Genomic DNA, 21,641 nt, shown 5'->3' on the forward strand with positions numbered 1-21,641 from the left:
CCAGAACCTACCAAAATTTCTAAGCAAATACCTCAGAATCGATTTGCTGAATATTGGGGAAAATTTGTTTGAGGGTAGCATTGTAGTTAGGAGATCGCTACCGCAATAAAACAAGACAGATTGATCACATATGAGAAAGGTTAGGAGAGAAGAATGACTACTAGGCCAGTATAGAAGATTGAGAAATGTCAAACGATAATCACCAATTGTGCAAATTACTCTATAGCTAAAATGAATGCAATATGCCAAGGCGAGGATGATGATATAGACTTAACTGAACTCATCCCAAGAAGGTAGAAAACTACTTTAGATGGATGCCACTACTTTGGTGATCATATATTTAATCACCTACAGCTAGATTCAGATCATCCATAATTTCAACTATCAAACCATCACATTATGCGCAGATGAAAGTGACACAGCTTAATACTAGCTTGAGAAGCTGATTCATTCATTATTTGCAAATTACTCAGAAGTGGTTCCATAGTTTAGTTTATATATAGATACGAGTCTCCACAGCATAAATAAGAATAATACCTAAAGTTGAAATGCAAATCTTAGCACAAACTCTTGGCCAACAGATCAAGAAAACATTTAACAAAAAGGTACCTGCTTTATTAGGCAAACAAAGACGAGAAAAACACATTGCAATGTTGGAATTGAAAAGAGAAATGAAACAAACATTGAGATTTCGAAACATCTTGCATCAGGTCGAAACATCTTGCATCAGAACCGAAATGATCCATCATCTTCCTAGATCAGTATTGCAAGAGCTTTTAACTGTCAAATGTCTACTCCTTTGAACCTATGAGATTTAGGGCTCTAGGTAATGAGAAAGGAAAGAACAAGTCAATTCAAGAACTTGCAGGCCCCTGAATGCATATCCAACTTATAAACAAAACAGAAACAATCATCATAACATCATCTTTTCCTAAAACTGTTTTTCTCCCCAAACCAATCGTAAAATTCCAAGGCTAACTGAGGTGAGTTCTGAAACTCGCCAACAACACGACTCACCAATGCATTTGTAAGACTTGGGAACACTTGATCCAAGAATTTCCATCTTCTATGCTTTAAATTAACACAAATCGCTCTGAATACAATGTCTTCACTATTTGGGCAAGAGAATTGCTTACCTAAATGCAATCCTCGGTTGAAAAAGCAACTTCTTTTGGACAAAAAAGAGCAAAAAACCATAGAAATATCGATACCCAATTCATCAAAAGTAACATTTCTTTCTGGAAAAAAGATTAAAACAGAAAAAGAAAAACCAAATCACTATAGCAACATAAAATCTGCTTAACTTACAAGAGAGGGGGAAAGAAGAGAAAGTTGCAGTCTAAAAATGAAACACGGCAAAGAAAGAGATGAACTAAGCTTACAACAATACTACTAGCTTCTAAGCAGCTCCAACGGAGTGTGTCTTGAAGAACGACTGCCGACGAACTTAGGTGTAAAGAAAGAAAAATAGAACAGAGAAATCAACAGGCAAGAATGCAAATAAAGGGGATATAATAATAGGCAAAATATGGGGATTTTACCTGACAAATGAAATCGATGGGAGGGAGCAAATCGGCAGAGGCTAGAAGGAACAGAAGAGAAACAAAGGGGAAGCCGGTGGGAGGGTAAAACAGGAAAGGGAAACTGAAGCGGCGCCTAATCTGGATTACAAATCGGTGAATTTCACCGATTAGATCAGTAATGTATTACAATGGTATTAGCAATACCATGAAACAAACATAGGAATAAGGGGGGATTAGGTGGGGCCACCGATTAGGGGTGTATTGGCAAACATGGTGTTACTCATTTTGCTAAATCAGAATCAATTTGACAAAATGTATAAATTTTGAGGGCTAAATTTATTATTATACTAATAACAATTATGTACAATTGACGAAAAAATTTAACGGCGTGATTATTTATCCTTAATTAGTCACCTTTAAAGTTGATAAAAATTAAATTATTTCTATTTTTTGACTCAATATAAAAATTAAAAGAAACTAAAAGATTTTTTTACCAAAACAATTACTTGAATTTGATTTCTTTATTATGAAAATAAAAATATAATCATGGTTTTGTTACAAAAGAAACTGAGCATGTAAAAATAGATTCAATATAATAAAGAGATATTATAATATGGGTCCTATGGAACTTACCTTAAATATTCTTTTACACCTTTTTAGGAATTAAATATAAATCATGTTCAGCCTTGTCTATTTTTGTCTTACAAAGATAGGCCAATTCTGAAATTTTGGGTCTGAAAATTAATGGGTGGTTTTAGTATTAGCCCAATCTGAATAATACTACTCACCAAGCTCAAGGTAGTTGAAATTAGATCAAGTCAATCATTAAATTAGAAATCGATTGGTATATTAGTATGGAATAAGGTAAAAAATTGATTCATTTATAAATTAATACAAAACAATTTAACTAAGCTAAAAATATCAATTGAATCGACGATTGGACCGTATTTTATATTTTTTATGAATTTTTAATAATTTATTTAATAAAAACCGAACAAATCGATCGAACTAAAAATCAGTGGCTCGATTGTTTCGATCACTGGTTCAATTCTAAAAACATTGCTACCCATCTTATCCGGCTCTACAGGAGCTACCGTGTAGACTCACTTGTTGAGTTGTTAACAGCGTAAGGGAGCAATTAATAGATGAAGTCTCTTATTGACGTTCCGATTCTGTTGATATAATTTTCCTTTCTCCATTTGTAACTTGATTTGGTAGAAAAATATATCTATTAAGTCGGCTAATTATACTTGAAGTGATAAAAATTGTGTTCAAATAACCGGTTAATATTAGATTTAGATTCAATTTCAAAACTATCGTATCCCTTTTCCCTTACTAAAAATGTATATTAAAAATAATGAATTTATAAAAAATTGAGAATAGTAACTTATAAGGTTTGGGGTACAATGATAAAGCACGTTGCATTTTTAGAGAAAAACGTAGGTTCAAACTTTAAAGACAACTTTATTGTGAATCACAGCCACAAGCTTCAAACATCAGCAAAACAAATACAAAGTATAAAAAGGGTAAACTACACCCAAGATCATTAAAATATCAGTAAGTTTATGCTTTGGTCACTAAACTATTTGAATGTTTTTATTTAAGTCGTTGGTTGCTAAGTTTTTTTTTAAAGTCCTATTAGTGAGCTCCAAGCGATTATTGGACGACCTGTGTGATGGATCAATTCCCATTAACAAATAGAAGAATATATCTTAGATCTAAGTTGATATGGCGATTAGTGTTAAAGATCGAAGAAAAAAGCTGATTTGAATTTAGTTTGTAGATTTATGACGTTCAAAATTATTTTATAAAAAAACTAAATGGTAGAAGAAAAGGACAAAAAGAACTTTCAATTGACACAAGTGGTCCGAAAAAAAAACATATAACAACGGGTTATATATAACCCAATAATTATTGAATGATTCAATAATTATTTTATAATTTTTAAAATTAAATCACCGACACTTAAAAATACATTAGGTATAATTTGCCCTAAGAATCAAATGCTGGCCCACGAGGATGTAAGTGGGGACAAATAAAAATGAGTATGACTATGGACTGAGTACGATTGATGATGATTTATGCATGCATGTGATTTTACCTCTTCCTTTTTCCAATACCAAAATAAATTAATGATATACTGACAATTAGAATGATTTGAGTTATTTAAAAGTTGGAGAATTATTGGAGTGTAAAAATAAAATAAAAATAAAAATAAAAATAAAAATAAAGCGAAGTTCATACAAAACAAGCTTAGCTTTGAAATAAGAAAAATAACACACACACACACAATTAATATGATCCTATGAACTAACTAAAATCACAACATCGTACTACATTGATTCGTTCGTGGATTCATCGACATCTATTAAAATAATCTAACCTCAGACACGTCTTTATGATCTTCATCAACCAGCAAAACACCATAAATTATTAAAAGAAACATATAATAAGACATGAAAATATTTGTTACTTCGAAAGAAAAAAAACATGGGGTTTTTATGTTTTTCATCATTGTGCTGGACATTGGAACCCTGGAGGTGGAGTTTTGCCACAGTCGATGAGGACCTGAAGAGCTATGGGGATTATAATGTTGATATTCAAAAGTTTGGCTTTGATCGTAGTACAGAGACAAATGGCAGCGTCTAAATCCAACAGCCCTTGTAGTACAGGGCAGCAAGTGTCTTTGGCGCTGCTACCTATGCCGATGTGTACTAAGCCACCCAACACGTCCACACATGCACCTAGCTTGAGAGTGTCTATGGGGCATGTTTGTTGTGCCGGAGGTGGTGGTGGAGGACACGGTGTTCCCGGTGAAGGTGGCTTCACGATAGGAGGCGTTGGTGGGTTCACAATAGGTGGTGATGGTGGTGGTAGAATCGGCGGTGTTGGTGGATTCACAATAGGAGGTGGCAGAATCGGCGGTGTTGGTGGGTTCACTATTGGTGGACTGGGGTAGACTGGTGGCTTTGGAGGCAGTGTTGGTGGTGATATGACCGGCGGTATTGGATAGTAAGGTGGCTTGGGTGTATATGGCGGAGGCTTCACAACCGGCGGTTTGGGTGTATATGGTGGAGGGTTCACTATTGGTGGACTGGGGTAGACTGGTGGCTTTGGAGGCAGTGTTGGTGGTGATATGACCGGCGGTATTGGATAGTAAGGTGGCTTGGGTGTATATGGTGGAGGCTTCACAACCGGCGGTTTGGGTGCATATGGCGGAGGCTTCACAACCGGCGGTTTGGGTGCATATGGCGGAGGCTTCACAACCGGCGGTTTGGGTGCATATGGCGGAGGCTTCACAACCGGCGGTTTGGGTGTATATGGCGGAGGCTTCACAACCGGCGGTTTGGGTGTATATGGCGGAGGCTTCACAACCGGCGGTTTGGGTGTATATGGCGGAGGCTTCACAACCGGTGGTTTGGGTGTATACGGTGGAGGCTTTACAATAGGTGGCTTAGGTACATAGGGAGGCTTTACAACAGGTGGCTTGGGAGGATGCGGGGGATGTTTTGGTGGCTTAGGGTGATATGGGGGTTTCACCACCGGAGGCTTAGGTGGTTTAGGGTGATACGGTGGCTTCACCACCGGTGGCTTCACCACCGGTGGCTTCGGTGGTTTAGGGTGATATGGTGGGTTTACCGCGGGAGGCTTAGGTGGCTTTGGAGGATGATGTTTTGGTGGTTTAGGGTGATAGGGTGGCTTAACAATGGGAGGATGATGATGTTTAGGCGGATAGTGTGGCGGAGGACATTTCGGCGGCGGAGATGGGTGGTGGTAACATTCAGGGCAGCCTAGTGAAGTGAGCAATGCTCCTAAATTCAAAAACAACACAATTAGATAGGGTAAACTATGCATCCCCATATCTTAGCTTAGGGAGCTTGGTTTCATACTTCACTCGTTCCATGTTTTTATACTCAACATTCATGCAAATGGAAGCCACAAAACATCAATTATCAAAATGTCTTTTTCCTATTAATTTATTAGACCCTTTGGCATCTTTCATTGACTTTAACCAAAATATCCGCCTTCCGAAAAACCCCGACGTCGTATCACATTTTATCATTTCCACTCATTCTTTATATTATAAATAGATAAAATTTTTAATAAAAATATAATTTATTTTTTAATACAATAGCCTTCCTAATGATTTTACCGCTTGCAAAAACAACTCAACCTTGATGTGGTTGATGGTAAATAAACCAAAGAGGGGTAAGAAAGGAAAATATGATTAATTATTAGTGCAAAAACACGGGTTTTGGGATGAATTTTTCAGAGTTTCGAGGTAATGCGGGGTAGAGAGAGTCCAATTTTAACATGTAGTGAACTGTCGAGCCCGTGACTTGAAACTTGGCTTTAAAGGAGATGCTTTTGCTTGCTTGTGAGTTGTGACCCACCCATTTTCTTTCTACATTTTAACTTTTACAATACGACAGATCTCACCCCCGATTTTCTTTTCTGTTTTTTTATTAAATAAGCCAGTGAAGGTTTGGATAAGAGAAAATCGAATTCACATTTGTTTTAAGAGTTTGTACTACCCCTACATCCGTAAAACTACTATAGATTATATGTTCTCATTATTTCATTATCTACAATTATTCATACCACCTCCTTAATTCTTAAATAACACGTAAATATATTCCATCACACTCGAACCCTAATAGTATCTATGCCACAATCAACTCTGTAAAAGTCTTTATATTAAGAGTCGATTAAATTTTATTGTCTCTATTCAAAATATGAGTAAATTAGTTCATATATGTTAAATTAAAAGTAAATTGGACATTCATTAAAAATTTCATCTATTTTATTGTTAAGAATTTATCAATATACGTTAGAATGAGGTGTACAAGGCATGGTACATCACATATAACTATCTAGTTATTTCGTCAATTTTAACCGTAAGAATGAGTGAAATTTTAACAAAATAATCAGTTTATTTTCTAATCTAACATACAATAATTAATTTTTCTATTTTTAAGTAAAAATATAAAATACAATCTACTTTGTAAGTAGATTAATAGTCAAGTTCAAGAAAAGTTAGGTGGTGTAGAACTTTGTAAGTATTTTGGTGTTTTTTTCTAAAAGAAGAGGGTAATGTTTGAGATTTTATTAAAGATTTTGTAGTATAAATAAGGTAAGCATTTAATTTTAAAAAGTCAAAAAATATTATTGAAATATTCAAAAAAATTTATTTAAGTTATTAACTATTTAAAATGGTGATTATTTGTATTACCTGCATCAACTGAAAGCTCTCATTCCCCTTCTTCAGTTTAGTTTTTCTTTATCATGAAACAACTTTAAATTTTATGAACCCGCGAACTAAAATTTAAACCACTTTCTTTTCTGATTTTTGACACTGATCATTAAATCAACTTGGATCTAATGTATGTTCTTTTACTCGTCGATGGGTATCGACCCACCGTACTAATTGTCAAATTGTCGCTTGGAGCTTGCTAGCAGGATTTAAAAAAAAAAAAAACTTCATAACCCATGACTTAAATAAAAACTTTATAATAGTTCAATGATTTAAGCGAAAACTTTCAAATAATTCAACGACCATTTTAAAGTTGAATGACCAAAACGTAAATTTATTAATAATTTAGTATTCTTAAATGTAATTTACCCTATAAACAATTATAAGCAATAAATACCCACAAAATAATATTTATTATTCTTTTAAAATAAATAATTTTTAGACTTCCTCGATAGAGTTTATGTCCAATCAATTAGAAATCATTTTAATGAAATGCTTTATTAATAATTATAGATAAAAAAACTTTCAAGAGTTACATGGAGAATAATTATGTTTCTCGACCTTTCCCAAAAGGTGTTAAATTGAAAAAATATCAAATTTAAATAACAAATTAAATCCAAAATGTATATATCGAATTAAAATTTAAATGCTAAATATTATATTAAATCAAATTTTAAAAATAAAAATATTTATATCAGATATCTTTTACTGCACTAAACCCTAAACTTGAAAACGATAGCAGATTCTTGAATAAGAGCTGTGAGGGAGGCAGCATTGTCGGTAAGATATGTACAAATTACAGTACTCTATATTTGAGCAATTATTATCACTATGCTTTAAAATTCATATATATATATATATATATATATATAATTAATTAACAATTTCAAACCGAACATGTGTCTTAAACAATGCTTCAACTTGTCAATACTCAATATCAAGGACTAACAGATATTTATTTTCTTTTATATTTATCATATGGAATTTACTTACTTTATTTTTATTTTAAGAAATTTAAATTTTTAATTTAAAAATATAAATTTAATTGTTTATATTATTAAATCTTTATGTTAAATTTAAATTTATTATATAATTTTTATTACATGACTATCAAATGAGATATTTTAAAAAAAATTTAGAATACCATTGGACTAAGTTTAATAGATATTTTAATACTATTAACCGTTGGATTTAAAATTTAAAATTTATAAAATAGGAGACGGAATTTGAAGGTTCAATTGTAATTTAGTCCTATTTTTTATATTTCAAAATTTATGTTCAATTTTCAAACATAGTTAAAAATCTTCATTAAATTTATTGGCGTTTTTAAATAAAAAATTCATTTGGTAACCATGTAATAAAAAATATTGTTATAACTTTGAATTTAACAAAAGAAATTTTACGGTGTTGATAATTGGACTTACAATTTTAAATGGACTAAACACCTTGAAATAAATGTAAAGAGACTAAATTTCACATGCATAGAAAATACAAAATTTGAGGAATATTTTAACCATTCCTTAAAATATAAGTAGAAAGACTAAATTCAAATGCACAAAAAAATACATAAACATAAAACATATTTTAATTTCTTAAAAAGAAAGTCAAAACAAAGCTTAAAGACAAATACAATCAATACAAGATAAAAATCTATTTAAAGAAAAAAAACTTTAAATCAAGAGACAAAAGCAATCTTTGATTAATTCAAGTCGGGACAAACATCAAAACTATACATGTGTACAATATCATGCATGAATTTTGTTTTGTGTGATTTTATAAATAAAATTTCACAAAATCAATAATATCATTATCGAATTAACATAATTTTATATTCATATATATATATATATCCAATATGAAAATAAAAATATGTATTTATTTCATTTAAATATATAAAATTGAATCAAAATAAAATTTCATATATATCTCTACCCTAAATCAAAATTCATAAATTAAATTAAACATTAAACTAAAATTTATTAAAAATTTAAAATTAACACAATCAAAGGAGTAATACACAAGATTGTACAAAAAGATGACAAGTGGAATAGGTTAAATTAAAATAATCAAAAGGTTGATGGTGAATTGTCGTAAATGCGACAATCGAAATTAAGAGTCAAAATTAAAGATAATGAGTAACCCCACCACGTAGTTACATAATTTTAGCACATTATATATATTCCTTTTTCAATGTCACTTTCACCCTACCTTCAACAATCTATGTGGCTCAATCTAAATTCCAATGGTTTTAGAAAATAAAAGTGGATTGAATTTGGTTTTATTGTATCGGCATTGGCATTCTCTTATTTATAGCCATCACTAACATGTTAAGGTCTAAATTTTTCTTTATACAAATTAATCTTTGGACTTGGTAATTATTTTTTACATTAGAGTCTGAACTTTTTTTAGGCCTAATTAGTCTCTAAACTTAGTAATTGCTCTCACAATGGGGTCTAAACTTTGTCCATGATATTTTCTTGAAAACCCTAAAATTCAAGCTCTAATATGAGAATAATTGTCAAGTTTAAGGACTTTGGTTAAAAAAATGCTCAAACCCTTATGTAGGAATAATTGCCAGTTCAAGCCCTAATATAAAAACAGTTATCAAGTTCAAAGACTAAATTGAATAAATAAAGATTTCAAATCTCAAAATTAAAATTATTACTGAGTTTTGATCCCAAAAAATAATTTAAGGCGAAAAAAAATTAAAATTGAGAGTTTGTCGAATAAGGAACGACAAACCGATTGAAATTACATTGACTTTTTGGGACTTATATGTGTTGGAAAATATGTCGGTTCATTCCATGCACCGAATTGCATGGCAGCATAAAAAAATAGGATTAATTTTTATTATACCCCTTAAATTAAGATTAAGATAAAATCATAGTTTCTCATCAAACAGCTTAAACACATATATTAACTTACAAATACTTATAATTTGGATGAATATTATGGAATTTGAAAAGTGTTTGTACCAATATTGTTATTTATTTATATATAATTTTTTGAACTGTTAAAGCACTCATCCAATTCTCTGATAAAAATTTGTACAATGCTGATAATAAAGAACATTGCTAATTGCTGCAATTTGATCATCTATGTAGAATAAATCTACTCCACATTATTTTCTATCCTTTTATACTAAATTACCTTTATAAATTTATATAAGCCTATACTTCATAATTCCCTGGATCAAGCATGGCCAAACTTGCATTTATTGAAACCTGTCGCATTTTCATTACAAACAAAGAAACCGTTAATACAGTTACATTTATGTTTTCTTGTCCAAAATACAGTTAAAAAAAAGGTATAATGACTCATTAACAAAATGCTAATTAAAGCAGTAATTCTTTAACAATGTTGGTGTGATATTTTATGTATGACATGTCACTATTTATCTTATATACTAAATGGATAAAGAATTTTAAAATTATAAATATCTTTAAAATAATAAAAAATTCCAAATTCCAAAAAGAATATAAAATGTTCATAAAAATTAAAAAAAATGCATAAAGTACATATAAATTGTCATGTAAAAAAATAATTTAACTCTTTTTAAAAGGTTGAAGGCCGAAAGAGAATTTGGAGAGGGCAGGCTAGGCCTTAGCCTCTCAAATGAAAAAAAAAAACTTTTAGTCCCTTAATAAATTATAGAATTAAAAGTTATTATATAGTGAAATTGCACTTTATTCCCAAAAAATAAATAAATTTTAATTAGTCTTTTTCAAAAGTGATTTCATCCCTTTAACCTCACACAAAAGTTATAATTTAATTCTGTACCCTCTTAAAAAAAATTATGAGTCACCTAAGTAACGACTAAATTTAGCTAAAAAGGATCAAATTGATAAAAATTTAAACATTATGAGCTCATTATGTCTAAAAGAAGAGACTTACTAGGATCGACTGTAACAAGCATGGCAGTACCACCAAAATCACAGGTACCACCATTCCCCTTTGTGTTCAACCAATAGCTATTAAAAGCAAACGAAGCATGTGATATCAACGTATTGGGTTGAAAACACGGCTCATTGGGTTGAATCGCTTTACAATTCCCACCAGACCCACATGCATAATCCATAGCCGCTTGGATGATCGAGTCCGGCACCGTAGGTTTAGCCACACACCAAACGCCGCCGCCGGAACGTGACGATTTAGGCGGTGGAACTAAAGACGACGGTGGGTTCAGCTTTGGGGGTCCGTAAATGGGTCTTGGAGTCAAACCATGTTCTGGTGGGGTAGGTTGGTGTTGTGGGGGACTTGAGAAAAAAATACTGGGTGGATTAGCTGATGAACCGTGGCTGTGACTAGACGGCGGAGGCGGTGGACATGGAGTGAACGGAGAGCCCCCAGGTTGAGGAAGTGGTGACAGTGAGTCGAAAGGAGGGAGATATAAAGGTGAGTTGATGGTGTACGGATCAACATTGGAGACGAAATGACTGGTTAATTTTTGCTTGTTAATTGGACTTTCATGGTGATTTGAGCCCTTTTGGTTCCACATATGGAACATAAATCTGGCATCTGTACATAAAACAAAGGGTTAAACTACCTGGGAAGTCCCTGTATTATAGGGAAAAGATCAAATTAATCTCTTTATTATTAAATGGATCAATTTATTCCTTATACTATTAAAAAAATCAAATAAGTCTAAATGGGGTAAAAGTACCATGGACGCCCTGTTCTATGAGTCAGATTGCATTTTGCCCTATTTACTCAAATTAGCCCTAATATGTTAGACCAAAGAGCAAACTAATTTTTTTTGTTAAAAATTTCATCAATTTGTACTATTAAAATCTAACGTGGCTAATGGAATAATCATCCAATGACACGTGGTATGCTATGTGTACCTATGTACAAAGATCAATTTTTAATAGTAGAAATAGAAGGAACTTTTAACAGAAGGACCATTTTGCTCTTTGATCTAATGTACAGAGACTAATTTGGCCATTTTTAAAAGAGGGGTAAAAGCAATTTGACTTCTAATTCAGGGCCTCCATAGTACTTTTAGAATCTGAATTGTAACAAGTTAACATTTATTGTGTAAAAAAATATCTTAAAATTGATTCTTTTCAATAGATCAATTTCAAATAAAAAATTTCATTTACAGAAAGATAAAAAATTCAAAAATATTAACTCTATTAAACAACAAATGATATTTTTTTTAAACAATAATTGTTAACTCTATTCCAATTTGACCTTGTTTAATTCTTTTTTATAGTACACAGACTAAAATGATCTATTTGATAATAGTAGGACTAATTTAACCTAGTCCCTATAATTCAGGGACCTTTCAGGTACAACCACCCTAAAACACAGACAAAAAGAACTGGTTTTTTAATAACAAAACATATAAATAAGCATAAATTAGATATAATTTTACGTACCACAATGACTGAAAATGGTGGCTAAAATGGAAATGAAGAGGACTGAGTTGAATAAATTTGAACAGTGAGTCATTGAGTCCATGGCTGTAAGCAAGAAGGAGAAGAAGTTTGATAGAGCACTGAGATGAGCAGCACTTTGGGGTATAAATATAATTGAAATTAGAGGGGAACTAAAAGAAGATTCAAAGCTAACGATGTAATAAAATGGTGAGAATTTTGTTTTTAATTTAGAATATATGCTTGCTTGGAAATGGAGGAAAATAAGGGGGGGTTTTCTACGTTTATTGCACTTTTGTTTTGCTTGATTTCTACTCAAAGTCTGGAGAATATGTTTTTTTGATATTCTTTGATGTTAGAATCCCGGAAAACATGAAGAGACTAGAGTAAAAAAGGGTTTCAATGTTTCTGAAGAATTATGGGTTGTAGAATATGGGAGATCCTTCTTTAGTTTTGGTGAGATTTTTTGTTCTTTCAATTTTCGTCTACTCGAGACCGATGAATTCTTTAATAATAGATAGTTTTTGTCGAAAATCTCAAAAGACTAAAGTTTAGAGAGCATTAAGGCATTAACGAGCGAAAATGCTACACCACCAACGCCTTCTAATTTCAAGACTTGAAAGTTCGGGTCTTTCAATACGTAATCATGCTTAAGTTCAAATTAGATGCAACGGTCGAACCATAAATTTATCGAATATTTGGAAGGATTTAAATGGAAATATTAAATTAAGAAATCTATAATCCGTATAACGAATTCGGAAAATATTTTAATATCAAAATGAAAAAAACTTAAAACTAGTTGAAATAAGAAAGAAACTCAGGCTTGAATATTCAAAGGTATATACTATATCATTAAAATTTATTAAAATTTAAGGTTTTTTAACTGGTTCAACCGGTCCACACTAGTTCACGATCTAATCAATTCAAAGTCACTTTCCGAACCAGTACCGCAACTAGTTACTTCTCAATCCAACCGATTCAATCAACATTGAAAAACAAAGCAATTAACCATTAGCAACACTTCTTCATAATGCCAATACCACAAAGCCTAATTGCAAGAAACTTCTCAATTTAATAAAATGCTCAACAAAATGGATTACTGTCATAATACCAAAGTTTTCTAAAGCTGTCTCAGTTCACTTGACAAAATGAAAACAAAATTTAAGGTCTTTTTAGCAAGCCAAATAACAAAACACTGTCCCCAAAAGGGTAACCTTACTTCTTGTCTTCCTTCTCGGCCTCGGCAGCCTTCTTCAACCTAGCACCAATATGACGTTCGTTCGTACGTTCAACACGGAGCTTGTTGTATGCCTTGAATGATTTCATGTCGTCGGTGACCTTCACGAGCTCAACGGAAGGCTTCTCACGAGAAATAGGCATGTATGGTCCTTGGACTTGGGTTGCAGTTGCGAGCTCCTCGGCAGGTGAATCACCAGCCTATAGGAACAAGAACACAATATTGAAAATACAAAACAAGGATTGAATGTTTTGAAATGCAAATACAGGCTGATTAAAATTTACCTTGAACTTGCGAGCACGCCTTGGGAAGACAACAAGTTTGGCCTTGTAGGTCTTAAGCCTCTGAACATTGGCTTGAAGACCTTCAAGTGATTTGTTCTTACGGCGGTGATCAACAGCGATACCAATGGTCGGTGCAAGTTTCTTTGAAATACCAGCAGCCTGGTCAGAGAATTAGGTGAGTATCAGATTCAATACAAGCACATACAAACCATAAATCAAAGTCAAAATTCAACATATACAACATATCTTCTACACAAACCATTATTCATCATTCTCTAAAACTATTCAATCAATTGAAATTAGTGTCAAAAATTAAAATGAGATTTATCATAAATCTATTCATTAGATACATATAGGTATTCAATACAAGCCCATATGTACTAAATCGGGGTTGAAATTACACATTATACAACACATCTTCTACACAAACTTCTTCAATTTATCGTTCTCTAATATTAATCAATCAAACGAAATTAGTGTTAACAGTTAAAACAAGATTTATCGTTCTCTAATACTTATCAATCCAATCCACAAATACATACATGCAAGTGATATCCAGCTAATGAGGGACAAAACCACTAAACCTAAAAATCAAAAAATTTTAAACAAAACCCAAAGATCGTATTAAAAAAATTAAAACAGCAAACCTTAAGCTCTTCGAGGGTGAAACCCTTTCCAGCTCTCAACTTCATGTTATACTTCAAAGTCTGGCCATGGACAATAGGGCGAAGGGGTCCAGCAGTTGGCCTTGGAAAGATCCTCACAGCCTTCTTTTGCCTTGCTGCAAATCCACAAAAACCCCATCATTAAACAACAATTTCAACCACTAAAATAATATATTTTTTAAAAACGAAGTGAAAACCCCACCAATTCTTCTTCTAGCCTTTCGTGCTGGCTGATTGAACCAAGTCTTCACATAGTTCTGCCAGTGTTTCTTGAAGTGCCCATTTGGCACGACATTGTTATGCTTAACCATGACTTACCTGCAATTACAGTGCTTAAAAGGGAAAAATATCAAATAATTATAACAATCAAAAATGAAAACAAAAATTGAAAGAAATGAGATTAAAGAAGACGAGCAACCTTCGGCTGAGAGAAGAAAGGCGCAAAGAGAAACGAACCCTTTAGCTCTGTTTTAGGGTTTCTCTATGACAATGGTTTGTGTATTTATATTGTTTATATTAGACGGCGCTTGTTAACCCTAGGATGATCGGACGGTTGTAAAGAAACGGGCTAAAAACGTAATTTTAAGACATTTTAAAACTTAAATGGGCCAATTGGAGCCCAAAACTATTCAAACTACTTTCAAACATTTACGTTATTTTATCTAGGCATAATATCAAATTTAGCCCTCAATTCTATATCTTTTGTCAATTTAACTCTATTTTTTAAGCTAAATTTGGTCCTCAAGCTTTCAAAAAAAGTCAAATAACTTTTTTTAATGAAAATATTGACTAAAATATTATTTTTAATGACGTCGGCATGGCAACCCACGTGGTAGTCCTTGTGTACTTCATACTAACATGGTACTATTTGTCATTTATGTCACATTAACAAATAATTTAAAACTTATAAAAACATTTAAAAAAAATAAAATTCAATAAGAAATTATAAAAATTTCATAAAAATTCAAAAAATAACAAGAAGTACATATGAATTGTCATGCGAAATGTCATGTTTAAAAATTTAACGTTTTACTAAGTACTTTCATTTAAAAACACAAAATTCAATTCTTTTTAAAAGTTGATGGTCAAAATTGACTCTTTTTTAATGTTACTAGCCAAATTTAACTAAAAAAGGAACCAAATTGACAAAAATGTAAACATTGAGAGTTAAATTTAATATTATACCTTTATACCTATCAAACATTTACATTATTATGTATATATTAGATTTTGTCAGTGGATGAAAATGTAAATAATAAATTAAAATTATTAATAACAAATAATTATTTTAGTTGAAATGGTAAAATTAAAAATTAAAATTATAGTGTCTCGGGTTTGAAATGAATTAATGTATGAATTTAACAATTATCATTTAGTCATTATTAAAATTTCAAAACTAAAAATATATAAATTAAAAATGACCAAATTAAAATATATGAACTAAATTAGTAAATAGAAACTAATAGCAAAACTTAGACCAAATTTAGCTCTATAATAATTTTATTTAGTTATTTTAACCAACTTAAGCCCTTAAATTATATATATTTTCTTAGTTTGGTACTTAAATATTTTTTGTCGCATTTTGGTATACGAGCTATCGTTTTTGTTCTAGTTTATCTAAAAAAGTTGCCTACAAGAACATAACACGTGATCAGAGGCAAATCTAGGGGGCGGTAGGGGCCCTGGCCCCCCTAAAATGAAAAATTACTATTTAGGCCCTTTAAATTTTTTTAATTTTAAATTATTAAAGGTAAAATTATATTTTGGCCCCCTAAAATTATAAAAATTTAATTTAATGATTTAAAAATTATAAAAACATAGACTATAAAAAATTAAAATTTCATTCGGCCCTAAAAAATTATTCTGACTTCGCCCCTGCACGTGATATATTATTATCTAACGTTAATAGTTTTGATGATTGAATAAGATAGAAATTAATAAATTAACTATCCAAATGAAAAAAAAAACGTATAACTTTGAGCAAAATCGTGAAAAAAGAAATATCCAAATCCGTATATAAGCCTACATTTGATCAAAGCCAAGGTGTATTTAATAAGCACATACATTGGGCCATGTTTTGCCTTTTTATCAAATTTTGGCGCAAACAATGCAACCATCCATCGCTATATCTTTTTTAACAGGTAATTTCTCCGATCATTGAATTATTCATCGTATAAACCGATTTCATTTACTGTGCTATCGAGAACCCATATTCTTTTATCAGCTGATGCAAGTTTTTTTTCGAAGGTAATTACGATTAGATTGTTTAATGCCCATCGCGTAACAAGATGAGCATCGAGCCCTTTAACAGGTATGATCTTTATTTACTGCAAAAACGATTATTTTAGAAAATTGGGCTATTATTATTTGCCTATTTAATTATTTGAAAAAAAAAAAAACACCCAGGTTGGTGAAGCTTGCAGCTCGAGCATTTTATGATAATGTGACTACAAAAGCAGAAAATCAACCTAAGATGGGTCGTGGTGATAATAAAGGGATTGCTGTTGTAGTACTTGATGCTCTTACAAGGTAAATGTTTCTTTATTAATCTATTGGAAGCTACTAAAAATGGGTTTCTTTTTTTTTTTTTAGTAGGAAAAGATGGTTTTGTTTGTTGACATTGAAGTTTTTCCTTTTAAGTGAAACCAAGGCATATTAAAATGAAAATATGATGTGTTGGGTGCATTTTTATTGTATTAAAATTGAATTGTGGAAGGGAATTTTCATTGATGTTGTGATCTTGTCTAGAAAGAAAGCACATTGATGTGAGGCATTGGAATATATTTATGGTATAATATGGTGAAACTGAAGAATTAGACTAGGCTGAGTAGTTTGCCAAGTGTTTTTTAAGTTCAACTAGAAGTCGTGCCATAGGCAGTTAGTGGTAAGAGATATGTTTAGTTATGTCATGAATAGTGATTCCAATATATATATACTCGAGAATAGTTTTGTGTTGCAGGCTAACTGTGCCTGCTTGATTGAGCTGCCTGTTATTGTAATTCACAACTTTTGCTTTCTGTTATAGGAGACAATGGGTTAGGGAAGAAGATTTGGCAAAGGAGCTGAAACTACATTCAAAGCAACTTCGGCGGACTCTACGGCTCTTTGAGGAAGAAAAATTAATCACCCGTGAATATAGGAAAGAGGTTAGAGTCTTGCTATAGTCCTCTTTTCTCTTCCCCTGTACTGATGTTTCTAAGTCGTCACTCAGTTTTCTATGTGAGTTTTTCTTTCATATTCGTTATGAATCATCACTGTCTTGTTATAAACATAAACTAAGCATATCAAATTCTTGAAGCTCACTTTCTTTTTCTATGTCTGATTTGGTCATAGACGGCTAAAGGGGCAAAACTATATAATGCTGCAGTTGCTGCGACGGTCGATGGTCAACCAAGTGGGAAAGAGGGAGAGGAGAAGGTTAAATTACATACTCACTCTTACTGTTGTCTGGATTATGCACAGGTTGTTATTTAATTTCTTCCTTTTTCTTTACTTTCCCAATTCTGATCAGCATATATCAATTTCTCCATAATGGATTGGATTAAGAAGTCATAAGGCCTCTTTTTCCATTTATCCATCTTATCATTTGCAGAGCAGATTTTGGCTTCTGAATCTGAAAAATCTCTGAAGCATTGTGTTTTCTAGATATATGATGTTGTTAGGTATAGATTGCACCGTATGAAGAAAAAACTAAAGGATGAACTCGAGGACAAAAATACCGTTCAGGAGTATGTATGCCCGGGCTGTTCAAAACGGTTTGTCACTGCCCTTTCACTTTCGTCCTCTTTTTTTCTTTGCTCGGGTCATTTGAAATGCATATATGATTTTACTCAATTTGTAATCGTGTTTTCAGATACAATGCTTTAGATGCATTGCGATTGATTTCCTTGGAGGATGAATCTTTTCACTGCGAAAGATGTAACGGAGAATTAGTGGCTGAGAGTGACAAGTTAGCAGCAGAAGAAGTAGGAGAGGGAGATGACAATGCGAGACGACGGCGACGTGAAAATTTGAAGGACATGCTTCAGAAAATGGAGGTATATTCATTTTTACTTGATCTATTTAGTCTTTTGTGCCGATTTAATATGGGAAACACATTATCCAGTTGATGCGTAAGAGTTGACAATGGAATGATTGCAGGTACAACTTAAACCATTAATGGAACAACTCAACAGAGTAAAAGATATGCCTATTCCAGAATTTGGAACCCTCCTATCATGGGAAACTCGAGTAGGTGCTGCTGGTCATGCTCTAAACGGTGCTGGTTCTAATGATCCTTATAAAAATTCTCAGGGTTATGGTGGAACACCGATGCCATTTCTTGGGGATACAAAGGTAAGCTTTACTTCAACTATATGTCTACTATGAAGTGCAACTGCTAAAGATGTACTAACGATTATGTAGTATTGATGCTACACTTTGGCATATTACAACTGCATAAATTATTGTTAGTTTAATTTTCTACGTACTCTGAACCGGGTATTTGCTGGTCACATTTCCAAAATTTTCAAGGTTCAAATTTGCTGGAAACCTGAAATTGAGCACACAATGTATTTTGAGCTTTGGGTTTTCTTAAATTCGAATGTTGGATAATCTACCGTCAACTTGGATCATTATTAAAGCTTCTTACCTGTTCTTGACAGGTTGAAGTTGCTTTTTCTGGTCTTGATAGCAAGGAAGATGTCAAAACCGAGAGTGCAAGCACATCATTGAAAGTTTTGCCACCTTGGATGATAAAGCAAGGAATGAACCTAACAAAGGAACAACGGGGAGAGGTCAAGCAAGAGACGAAGGCAGAAGACAGTTCATCACAACCGGATTTTTCAGACGACAAAAAGTCAACCATTGGAAATGATGATAAGAAGAATGTACAGGAAGATGATAAGAAGAATATACAGGTATGTGTAATGAGATGTATGATTATTCTTTGATTCATTTTTCTTTCGTTTTACTAGAATTTGACTCGGTTTATTTTTTTTTCTTTCGTGTTGTACTGGAAGGATGAGTATCTTAAAGCATATTATGCTGCTTTATATAAGAAACAACAAGAACTAGAAGAAGCGGAAAACAAAAAACAAGAACCGGCAGATACGTCTTTAGAAACTGATCTTTCGGACTCTACCAAGCGTCAAGTTGGCATGAAAGTTAAACGTGAAGACAATGATGAGGAAGATGATGATATTAATTGGGAAGAAGATCCCTTTTCAAGTACGTATTAGTTTTTTACATTTTATTCACAGTATAACTTAGCTTCTCTTTGATGACCATGAAAACTGGGTAAAAGTATCATGAAGGCCCCGTATTAGGAGCCAAATTGCATTAGTAATATCTTCCTGCATACAGTTTCAGGCAATACGACCAATAATTACAAAGTCGATGATTTGAATGTTGAAGCGGAGGCATCTGCAGGTGATGACGAGGATGATATAGATTGGGAAGAAGGCTGATATATATATGTATATATATATCTCCATGGCATTAGCAAGAGTAACGTGTGGTGTAAATGCCGGTCTCTACTATTCATATCTTCATTTGTTCTTTCAAGATCTGCCTCCCTGCAACTGTTTTGTTGGTATTAATTTTATCTACCATCACCTGATTTTGTGCAAACAGTTGCAGTGGGAAGCAGAAATTTATTTTCGTGGTCTTAAAAACGGATTTTCACGAACTCGGATTGTTCAAAACTGTAAATAAAAGTAGTTTGTGTAGCAAAGATATTTTGGTCATATAATTTTTTTCATGTCTTGTTTCAGTTATGTGATGTAGCTTGTGTTTAACCAAGGAACTCAGTACGTGTTAATTTGCACTATATATGGTAAAAGTACCATAGAGGCCCCCTAATTAGGAAATAGATTGTATTTTGTCCTCTTTACTTAAAAAAATGACAAATTAATCTTCATACGTTATGTCAAAGAGCAAATTGATCGTTTTTGTTAAAATTTTCATCCATTTTACTGTTAAAAACTGATGCGACTGACGAAATAACCAAATAATTACACGCGATGTGCCACATGTAACTCATGCTGACATACAAGGATCAAATTTTAATAGTAAAAATAGATAAATTTCTTAACAGAATGACCAATTTGCTCTTTAGTCTAACGTATAGGGATTAATTTGTCAATTTGTTTAGTAGAGAAGATAAAATACAATCCAACTTACAAGTACTTCCATGGTACTTTTACCAACTGCATACCATGGAAAATAAATAAATAAACAAAAAGCTAGTGACAAAAAGACAATTTTCTTCATTGCAATGAAGGCTAGCTCTTGAATGGACATATTTGTAGATCAAATTATGTTATTAGTGCTTGTACTTTACGAAAGTTGGGGATTTAATCATTGTATTTTTATTTGGTCATTTTTAGTCCTTACACTTTTAAAATTTTAATTCTCATCAAACAATTGTCAAATTTATTAAGTTTTGCTATTTTCAAAATTCAATGTGGCAAACATATTATCATATATGTAATGCCATGCCATCTTGTTACTTTAGCATATTACTCATTAAAAATTTAGTTAATGGATTAATAATTATCATTTGTGCTAAGATTGAAATTTTAAATTTTGAAAAGTGTAAGGACTTATAATTTAATTGTAGAATATAACTAAAACTGTATACATAGTACGAGACTAGTAATAGAATTTAACCAAGTAGAGTTACCTATTATTGTTTTGGGTTAGGACGAAATTTTCAAAATTTTTAAAAAAATTATTAAAATTAACCAAGTTGAAAAGTATAGGGATTAAAAAGTTAATCAAATTATAGGAACTAAATTCATAACTTTTACAAAATATAAGGGCTAATAGTAGAATTTACCCTTAAGGTTTTTATTTAGTTATTGCAAAAAGAAGATTGTTAAAGCATCTAATCATTGTATTTTAGTCAAGAGAAATTACAAGCTTAAAATGGGCTTGAAAAGCCCAACCCTAACAAGACCACAAACCTTAGTCTCTATACACTATCGTCGTCATTGGAAAAGAGAGTGCCAAAGAGTGCCGGAGGTGAAGGAGGATGCACCTGCCGATGACATGAACTCTTCTGTTAGGAGATCATGCTACGACAACCATCCAAAAGAATACTGCCAACCATCGAGGAACTAGTTGGGAGCCTACGATTGAAGAAGAACCTGCAACAATTGAAGCGACCTTAGTCACTAGACGAATAGGCAGGTCCGGTGAATGCCAAGCTCTAACTAAAGGGGGGCCAATGTGGTAATGACACCATCCAAACAAAGGATCATGGTTTTCAATGAGAAGCCAAGAGTACCAAGCTTGACACCATAGGCAAAAGAGGAGG

General features: G+C 32.4%; 4 protein-coding genes and 1 long non-coding RNA gene across 6 annotated transcripts; 1 reads left to right on the forward strand and 4 right to left on the reverse strand.

The window, feature by feature from the left end:
• Positions 1-126: 126 nt before the first annotated feature.
• LOC105789686 (uncharacterized) lies at positions 127-1,730 on the reverse strand. The gene is made up of 4 exons (XR_008197661.1): positions 1,542-1,730; positions 1,383-1,446; positions 1,137-1,238; positions 127-822 (listed from the first exon to the last, which is right to left on the reverse strand). It is a non-coding gene; the product is annotated as an uncharacterized LOC105789686 (long non-coding RNA).
• Positions 1,731-3,760: 2,030 nt separating this feature from the next.
• On the reverse strand, positions 3,761-5,452 carry LOC105789635 (36.4 kDa proline-rich protein). Its single transcript, XM_012617006.2, has one exon. It carries the CDS (start codon positions 5,382-5,384, stop codon positions 4,035-4,037), a length of 1,350 nt encoding a protein of 449 aa, XP_012472460.1. The 5' UTR covers positions 5,385-5,452; the 3' UTR covers positions 3,761-4,034.
• Positions 5,453-9,745: 4,293 nt separating this feature from the next.
• On the reverse strand, positions 9,746-12,318 carry LOC105789667 (uncharacterized). The gene is made up of 3 exons (XM_012617035.2): positions 12,159-12,318; positions 10,672-11,295; positions 9,746-10,001 (listed from the first exon to the last, which is right to left on the reverse strand). Exons 1-3 carry the CDS (start codon positions 12,238-12,240, stop codon positions 9,970-9,972), a joined length of 738 nt encoding a protein of 245 aa, XP_012472489.1. The 5' UTR covers positions 12,241-12,318; the 3' UTR covers positions 9,746-9,969.
• An 889-nt stretch (positions 12,319-13,207) lies between these two features.
• Positions 13,208-14,888, reverse strand: LOC105789675 (60S ribosomal protein L13-1). 2 transcript variants are annotated; one of them, XM_012617050.2, is made up of 5 exons: positions 14,760-14,888; positions 14,544-14,673; positions 14,324-14,457; positions 13,677-13,835; positions 13,208-13,592 (listed from the first exon to the last, which is right to left on the reverse strand). In XM_012617050.2, the coding sequence occupies exons 2-5, from the start codon at positions 14,650-14,652 to the stop codon at positions 13,371-13,373; spliced, it is 624 nt and encodes a 207-aa protein (XP_012472504.1). In that variant the 5' UTR covers positions 14,653-14,673; positions 14,760-14,888; the 3' UTR covers positions 13,208-13,370. The 2 variants fall into 2 exon arrangements, with proteins under 2 accessions (XP_012472504.1, XP_012472499.1); XM_012617045.2 differs by having other exon boundaries at positions 14,544-14,659; positions 14,760-14,837.
• Positions 14,889-16,404: 1,516 nt separating this feature from the next.
• Positions 16,405-20,054, forward strand: LOC105789628 (transcription initiation factor IIE subunit alpha). Its single transcript, XM_012617001.2, has 11 exons — positions 16,405-16,482; positions 16,589-16,652; positions 16,748-16,870; positions 17,367-17,487; positions 17,675-17,803; positions 17,987-18,096; positions 18,195-18,378; positions 18,482-18,676; positions 18,985-19,239; positions 19,342-19,549; positions 19,685-20,054. Exons 2-11 carry the CDS (start codon positions 16,630-16,632, stop codon positions 19,786-19,788), a joined length of 1,452 nt encoding a protein of 483 aa, XP_012472455.1. The 5' UTR covers positions 16,405-16,482; positions 16,589-16,629; the 3' UTR covers positions 19,789-20,054.
• Positions 20,055-21,641: the final 1,587 nt, after the last annotated feature.

This window comes from Gossypium raimondii, chromosome 7 (genome assembly GCF_025698545.1).
Source record: "Gossypium raimondii isolate GPD5lz chromosome 7, ASM2569854v1, whole genome shotgun sequence".
Taxonomy (NCBI): Eukaryota; Viridiplantae; Streptophyta; class Magnoliopsida; order Malvales; family Malvaceae; genus Gossypium; species Gossypium raimondii.